The 8759-nt window shown below is 34.0% G+C and overlaps 1 protein-coding gene and 1 pseudogene across 1 annotated transcript; both read right to left on the reverse strand.

The window, feature by feature from the left end:
* Nucleotides 1-272: 272 nt before the first annotated feature.
* LOC113718430 (purple acid phosphatase 3-like) lies at nucleotides 273-3018 on the reverse strand (annotated as a pseudogene).
* A 56-nt stretch (nucleotides 3019-3074) lies between these two features.
* LOC113717943 (uncharacterized) lies at nucleotides 3075-8326 on the reverse strand. Its single transcript, XM_027242790.2, has 8 exons — nucleotides 8173-8326; nucleotides 7954-8080; nucleotides 7717-7792; nucleotides 7026-7098; nucleotides 5957-6052; nucleotides 5438-5488; nucleotides 4217-4582; nucleotides 3075-3483 (listed from the first exon to the last, which is right to left on the reverse strand). Exons 1-8 carry the CDS (start codon nucleotides 8239-8241, stop codon nucleotides 3139-3141), a joined length of 1203 nt encoding a protein of 400 aa, XP_027098591.2. The 5' UTR covers nucleotides 8242-8326; the 3' UTR covers nucleotides 3075-3138.
* Nucleotides 8327-8759: the final 433 nt, after the last annotated feature.

Genomic DNA, 8759 nt, shown 5'->3' on the forward strand with positions numbered 1-8759 from the left:
CATCTCTCCTCAAAAATTAACTTAAGTAGCTATATTCTTCAAGTGGACTTAATTTAAAATTTAAGTTTCTTTTTTGGATTTTGTATGCGTTTCAATATCTAGTTCTTATTAATACGAAGAAAAGAGACTATATATGGTTATCAATCTACAAAAATACCTTAATTTCACAAAATTTGCGTTTATACCTGGAGGATTGGCAGTAGAGAATCAACAAGCTCTTTGGTCACTCCATGCATGATGCCCAGCACTTTTGATTGTGTGATGACCTGCAACTATTTTCCAGTTTGCTCTCGAGATCCCTTGATGCAAAATCCACTTCCTGTTCAGGAAATGGAGAAACAAAGTAAGATTAATCCAACAGCATCGAATCAAGAATTTAGTTTTAATTAGCATTAATGATATTAAAAACATTTGTCTAACTATTGTGCTTACATAAAATTTTGGTTAATTCATTACTTAAAAAAAAAATTCTGGTTGCATTACCTTTATCAGGTCTGAAAGATAATTAATTCTTTCTATACAATATGCCTTTCCAATTATATGAATGATCTCCAGGAATTACAAAATACTCTTCGATAAATGGAGTCGTCTCTACAAAAATAACGTCTACAAATTTCTCTACAGTAGCTTCAGAAAGAACAAATTTTAGTATGATTTGAAAAATCATAAGATTCAACTTCCAAGATTCAAATTGATCATGGACAAAAATATGTCGACTGGAAAACAAAGCCTTACCAGTGTACCCATGGCCTTTGTAAGCTAGGGGCAGTGTAAATATTGGAGAAGGATTCATCAAATGCAGGATCATCGACGCCTTTTAATCCATCTTCGTAGAAATTGTCTCCAGTTGAGATCACGGAATCTATGTCTAGCTTCTCCCCTATTAATTATCCCCATCTATAATTACCAAATCATTAGCAAAAGCTTTGGTGATCAAGTCATCAAGCAAGTTTTTTGTGTTACAGGGTTTTATCTTTGGGCATGTTTAGTACTTTTTAGATTAATTTTTCGGATTTATATTATTTCTTATTCAGATATGTTGCATTTGTCACTAATGTAACCTGTGCCAGTAACGCAGATTTAATGAAATTATGATGTTTTATAAGCCAGATCATCCACATCCAAGTAAGTACTGAAATTAATTATTTATGTTTCCACGCAACTAGACGTGTACAAAATATTTGAAAATCGAAATCTCAAATGATCGATCCATATCCAATTTTACACTATCATAGCCTACGAAATTAAAAAAAAACATATGTTGAAAGGAAAAAAAATTACTCTATCAATTAGTCTTTATTTTGTTTAAATTTCTTGGTGGAGCAAAGAATTTTTTGGGTCAATAGCTTGTTAATAATAGGTTTTACCTACTCTTTTGAAGCAAATTGCGATCCATACGCATCTTTACAAACCTCTAGTACGAATATTCTGTGGTCCGATCCATGTAGAAAAATGCTTTATTAATGACATTTCTCCAAAGACAAGCTCCCTTCATTCCACTCCCCAACAAAAACTAGGATGGATGACTTGAATTATGCAAAAAAATTATTCTATTTATTTTAACTTTGAAATTTTACTTTTATCAAATTGATTAAGATGAAACATTTATTGGATTTAAAAAGTTACCTGCACATGATTAAAGGATCCAGAATCTCAAAGCTATGATTCTTCATTTACTCAAAGCGGTAAAATATCTAAAATCTTGCTAAGAAATAGACCCTTTCAATTTACAAGTTTTTTTCAACATTGCCTCTTCAAAAAAGGTCCCTGCAAGGCCTATATATATATATATATATATATATATATATATATATGGACCTATATATATATATATATATATGGACATTTTTTGAAGAGATATATATATATATATGTATATTGTTTTATTTATAGCAACTATAACAAAAAGAAAGTCCTGGTTGTTTTTGTTACGAATTTGAGTATAAATCATATCTCCAAAAAGAAGAGAAAGACCACAAAGAAAATAGCATCCTACTTCATCATTTCACCAAGTCGAAAGTTACCTATGCTGACAATTTTTTTGTTTATTTCTATGGTTTCTCTACATTTTGAAACATGAAAAACAGCAGGCTCATGCTGCAGCCATATGCATACATTTTTTTTAACGACTAAAATTCTTTTGTAAACGATGATAAACCTACGTGAAAAATGTCTTCGTTCACCGATTAAATTTTAGAGGGGTACAAAAATGGGAATGGTAAACAGTATTTCTATTCCAAAATATGTGAAGATTTCTGAATGCACAGACAAGTTCTATCTTGGGATAGCCCTTTCTTCAAAAGAGCTAGAAAACTTCCTGTGATTTTTCAGCATTTTAACGACAATAAGATTGATAAAGAAAAATTAGCTTACAAACCTGAAATGCAACCTCTGATTTGTTGTATGATCCTTTTCTTCCCCAGTCTCCAACGAGAAGAAAGCTGAGGGAACCATCAGCCTTTGGAGGGTGGTTTAAGCATGGGAGCTCAGCGGCAGAAAGATGGAATCCTAAACTAAAAGTCCAAAGAAGATACAGATACAAGACCCTTCTGACTGAAGCAGGCCGGATAGCAGTTTCTCTTTCGAAGGAAGTTTGACGAAGAAAACAAAAAAGTTTTGCAGCTTTTTGGCTTCTGAACATAGCATTTGTCTATTGTTTGGTATGCTGTAGTTCTGTGAGATCAAAAAAAAAAAAAAATGATATACTGCAGCGTGCAATTGAATACATATTTAGAGAAAACTATACTTCAAAGGGCTCTGGCATTGCATGAAGAACAGAGGAATGACAGACGCATAGCCCCTGATATTCAAGTTCACACGTTATGCTTTATATTTATATTTTTATCTTTATTCTTTATAAGAAACTGAAATTCACTAATACATGACCATTTTAGCAAAGATTTCAAGGTCCAATCCAAAAACTTGCTGTCCAATGGGACCTTTTCTTGCTGGAAGTTTAACCCTGTTAAAAACACAAACTAGTACCAAGGCCAACCATAAAGGCAGAATGCAGCCCATATTCATAGGCATGTGTGCTCCCTTATCGGTCGCCTCTAGATCTACTGGTGTAAAAATTTTACTGACAGGATGCTCTTAATACTTTTGAAGACAAACAAATAGCGCATGGGAGTGAACGTTTCAGAGTGTTTCAGCAGAATCATCCAGAGGACAAGAAAAGATGGATCCATGCTTTCTCCAGAGTGGAAAGTTCGTAACCATTTCTTTATGCAAATTACAAGAATAAGCTTCCCACTCAACAACAGCCGCAGAAAAACTACCCCAGTCAAATAGATATTGCACTTTCTTTCCACAATTCAGGTCTTTGTTAAAGGTCTCTGCCTGTTGAAGATCTTGCAGAACCACTGATTTTAGACAATTAATGTCCTCCCGTTGTGCTTGGGAGATTGGTTTAATGTCCGCTGAGACTTCTTTGACTTCTGTTGCCTTCAAAGTCGACCACTTCCAAGAGTACAACTGCGCCACCTGTTAGTTAAACAATGGAACAGAAACTCATTCTCAAATCCGTCGACTTAAAGTACTATGGTTGAAGAGAGTACTGTAAGAAAAGAAGAAATAACCATAAGTTACAATAACTATTAAAATAAAAAAATCTTGATTTACAGATACAAAGTAGCCCGAAAGTAGCTGCAGAACTATGATACTGGCAGGAGTCAGGTATTAGAAATCTCACTTTGATATTCTAAAGCAATCTTGCATTAAGATATAGCTTTCTAAATTTTGAACTCATTTTATCTTGGCATAAAAAAATTAAACCTTTAGCTACAGTGGAAACTTTACAGAATTGATCCATTTAAGGTTCCATCAAACCTTGGCTGAAACTATACATATCAACTTTCAAGAAGAATACACGAGAAACTTCAATGAACTCTACCCATGGTGATAATTCAACCCAAACTCATTGCAGAAGAAGTAATGAAAGAAGTTCATATGCACTTGTGATTTGGCGTATATGACTAAAAATTTCCTTCAATATGTGAGTCTGCCTAACTATGACATGTCCCGTATTGGATAGCTATTAAGCTCAGTCCACTTTCCTTCAAATTGAAAACCAGGTAGAACAACGCAAATAGACTTGTCAATGACTTACTAGACTTGAATTAGTCCATAGCTACATCTTCACATTATGTAGAATTTATGATCAACATGAGTAATTCCACAGCAAATAAAAACAAGTTCATTTCTGAAGAAAAGGTACCTGAAGGACATGCATTACGTTGACAAACTCCCTGTCAAACAACTCAACTCCCCTCACTATTTGTAATGGCCCCATCAGCAACTCTAGCAAGTTGTATGATGAATTCACTGCTGAAGGACATATCTTCTCACAAGGAGAATAAAGATCCAATCCAAGCATATGCAATCTTGCACAACGTATGTCGAATCCAGATTGAAACTTCAAAGCTTCATCAGGAGGAAACCAGTACATGTTATTGGATGCTGGCTGAGGTAAATATGAGTTGAGCGAATTTTGTGACAGAAATGAAATCAGTTTTGCATCTTCATCACGAGATGCATCCCGACTGAACCACAGGGTAAGGGTGATCCTTTCTCCTTCAATTATCTGATGAAAAAAAAAAATGCCCAGAGAGAGAGAGAGAAGAGCAGGAGGAGGAGGAAACAGAATTCAGCAAATACATGAAGCAAAATTCTTCAGTGATGCAGGAATATTTGTTATGGGCAAGACTGTCAAGGATATAATACAGGAGAGTCCAATATACATCCACTAATTGCTAATTTGACACAAAACTACAGTTTCTCCTTGAAGGAATGGCTTCTTTCTGCTGCTCTTTTATCCTTGTCAAAGTAAGGCAGTCTAACTTAAATCCAACAAGAATTTCTGTTGTATGAATAATCGACAACTCCATCCAGAGTATTAAGAAAAAAATATACATATTGGCAAGTACTAAAGATATGTAATCCAGAAGAGCATATCCACTCTATATACATGTATTTAGGAGTTTTTAGATCAAGTAGCTGTGCCAAATATCAGATCTAAGCATTTAGATTTCATGTGACATTCTCCAAATTTAGGAAGAAGATGTATATGGTATTTTAAATCATGATCTTAAGAGATAATCTACTTCATCTTGGAATTTGAATTTCAAACCTAAGTCTGTTCTTCAGAAGAGGGGACAAAAGCAAGTCTCCTTTCTACCTTCTCCTCGTAGAAGTTTAGGGTTTGTGATAAATCAACCCTCTTCCTGATCTTCACTCTTGGTTTTACCAGGAAACCTAGGTTTATATCATAAATTGGAGTATCATTGCCCAACTTTGGAATTCCTCCTGCAGCAGCCTATCTACTGGATTGACATGCAACATTGATTAAATTAGAAAGGTACAACTTAGAAATCCTGGCTGGACGTAATAATCATCTGAGCATAAAGACAGAGAAAGATAATATCTATAAAGAAACTACCTCATCAACAGAATGTATGTTTCTGTTGTCTGCTGTGTACATTACAGCATCCTGAAAAGATGCAGTAGTGGTTAATCAGTGCAAGAAAGTAATAAATCATCAGTATAATAAAAGTACGGCTCTCCATTTAAGAGTTCACATGCTCAGGCAATGGCAATAAGCTCGAGCTAAGATTCTCATTTTAACTAAACTACAAGAGTTTTCAATTTCTTTTTTACATAGTCTCAATATTACAAGAAAATTACAGATCATGGGCCTTCATGTTTACTTTTTAGTTTTCACTTAGTTATACTCTATTCATTTCATAGCAATTGATTTAGAATATAATGCAATTCAAATGGTAGAACTAGAACTAAAATGATTATGACTGCATTTTCTTTCAATATGTATTTGAACTGTAAGTTCTAAAGGAACAACCACAGAGTTTGCATCTGCATATCAGTCAAAGCTGGTGACTTCATTTCAATCAACACTATTGTTCATTTACATGGAAAGGTAGCATCTAAGCAGAACACTTACTCCAGCCATGGGCTCAATTGTTGATGGTTCCCCATCCTGGAAGTGAAAGAGTCCTCCTCTAAAATCCTCATTGTAACTATTCAAATAACACACTGCCTTCAGCACAGAGGTACAACAAAATCAGAAATCAGAAACAGGAAGGTAATGCAGTTAAAAATGGATTTTTCAATCAGAGATAAGCATGAAAGTTGCCAACAGCAAGTTTTTTCCTTTGGTAAAGTATAGATATTACTTAACACTTGGCAATAAATACTCCTAGAATGACGTAAAAGAACAAAAGAATCATTTCAAATTCTTGAGCAAATCCACCAAAGATACATCACAAATTAAAATGCGGATAATGAGAAAATTGAATGCACATTAGTCCATTATCCGGGCTATAGACTGAATCTTTTTGTTTGTCTTGTAATCTGGAAATTATCTTAGTCAAACTTATCCTCTAAAAGCACAAAAAACCATCTTTCTTGCACAGGAGACAAAAAAAGAAGTAAAAACATCCATGCTTGCCTAGAAAAATATTTTTTAATATCATCTTTCTAAATCATCAGGGAAAATGAAAAAAAAAATTTCTTTTTTTTTGTTTTGGGCAAATGAAAGATGTAATATGTTCACCACAACTATAAAAAGATGTTTCATCTTGCTTGGCCAAACAGATACTATTCAATTAATAATTGATATTATTTCACTCAATGAATAAGGGCAAATATGCGTGCAATTATGCATTTGAGTGGGTGTAAAGAACAGCTAAACAGCATACATCTTCACATTCCACAGACAGCGAATCATGTGTATATTTAATTTCCACAATGAACCATTTACTTTCTGCAATTTTATAAAGAAGTACACCTCCTTTATTGTTTTACATTTTGTGAGATTATTATCGGACAATGACTGATTGAAACAAAACGAAATAGAAAACAAAGATCAATTCCACTTAGATAAAATTAAACAGCCAAATGCTAAATGAGAAGCAGTAAATTCTAGAACAATACTGAAATTGCTCTACCATTGTGTAGAAAGAAAAATAGTATAAAATAGTTGACGAATGAAAGAGAGTAAATATACACACCGCAAAATCTCTTTGTTTTAGATAAGGCCTGTTATCATCACTGTGCCATCCAATATTTGCTGCTTTAGTCCAGCTAATTCATCAAACATGTTAGAGTTTGTTGTTTCACCAGAATATGTTCCATATATAAAGAACTAAGCCAGGTAAAGGACGCTCAGTCAGGACAAGATAAAAACTACAACTCAGATGAAGTAGAGAAAAACTTGGACAAACAAGAGTAAGAGTAAGCCATATATACTATCCATATGAGAGAATATACGACTGATCAAAGTGAAAATAATGGTAAGATGAACACTACGACCAGCTACCAACCACTTTTGAATTATGTTCTGAGCCTAATAATTCTGGCTAATTCGTCATTAAAATATAGTATAGATGTTTAACTCATAAAGATGGTGCAAATAGAATTTGTATTGACTTGCATACTAAATGTATATTATTTTCATACGTTTAGTAGCACATTTCCAACAAAAATCCCTTAAAATAATCAGCCCAAAATCATGCAGTGACAGAAATTAGGCATCCAAGTGCAGCCTTTTCACAAGTTTTCCCTAGTTACTGAACAGCCTAGTGCAAATTTCTTTCTTTCCCACTCTTTGATCCAATTCCACTAATAACCATTTTCCATATAAATCTAATCCTGCAAAACAGAAGAGACATATACAACCAGCCTTTCAAAACTCAGCCAAACCTGATGAGGCCAGTGAATTCGATGACCAACTCATACTGGCATCCAAAATACTCTTCCACTGTCTCCCTCAGCTTTTCTACATTTTGATACAAAACCCACTTTAAAAACATCAAAATAACAGAACCCACAGACTAAAAATTCAAACTACCAAAAAAAAAAAAGAAAAGAAATTATATATTAAAAATCTTTTTTCTTTCTGGAGGATTTTGGCAAAAAAAAAAATGGAAATGAAAGAACCTCTAATGGGAACAAAGGGCATGATCAGGTGCGCACAATTAGTAGCAATTAGATGAGAAAGAGTTGTGGAGAACACATTTGGCCTGTATCCGACCGTGCAATTGCTCTTGTGTATGAACTCCAGTTCCTACCAAAAAAAAAAAAACATGGTTTCAAGAAATATTTGATTTAGAAGTTCAGGATACACATAAACTTCATTATAGATAAATGAAATGAAACCTTGCAAAGGCCCGGAGAAAGAAAGTTGTGCAGGATGAGACGTGGGTGCTCCTCAGTCTCCTTTGCCATTGTTGTGAACCAAAACTTCTCAGCTGCTCGGAAAAATGGAAAATTGACTAAAAAGAAGAAGTAGCTATGGAAAGGGAACTGGCAAAACAGGGTGCGATTTGAATCTTCTTTATTTTGAAGGGTATTTGAGCAAAATTTTTTTATTATAATTTTTTTAAGCAAAATTACATCTATTTGGTTGCAAATTGTTATTTATAAAATTTCATTATAAATTGTTCAAATTACATTTACTCTATTGATTAATCAATCATTATAAGATAACCCTTTTTCATAAATTGTTAAGTAAAAAACATTAGATTTGCTACAACTAGAGGTGGCAAAATGGGCGGGATGGGCGGGATTTGCTTGGGTTTGTGATGGAACCGAGTCATATGGGTTTGGGCCCAACCTTACCCATATGTGTTTTGGGACTAACTTGGGCGGGATCACTTTGGGATGGGTTTAGATTGATCCCGCCCAATACCCAAATCTATTTTCTACATATTTTTTTTTCCTTTAATTCATTTTTATTTTTTATA

The sequence above is a fragment of the Coffea arabica genome, chromosome 11e (genome assembly GCF_036785885.1).
Source record: "Coffea arabica cultivar ET-39 chromosome 11e, Coffea Arabica ET-39 HiFi, whole genome shotgun sequence".
In the NCBI taxonomy this organism is placed as follows: domain Eukaryota; kingdom Viridiplantae; phylum Streptophyta; class Magnoliopsida; order Gentianales; family Rubiaceae; genus Coffea; species Coffea arabica.

Coding starts and splice junctions, on each gene's coding strand:
- LOC113717943 (XM_027242790.2), bottom strand. CDS start 8,241: ATGGCAAAGGAGACTGAGGAGCACCCACGTCTCATCCTGCACAACTTT. Junction 7,793..7,953: donor GCCCTTTGTTCCCATTAGAG/GTTCTTTCATTT, acceptor ATCAAAATGTAG/AAAAGCTGAGGGAGACAGTG. Junction 7,099..7,716: donor GAATTCACTGGCCTCATCAG/GTTTGGCTGAGT, acceptor TTGATGAATTAG/CTGGACTAAAGCAGCAAATA.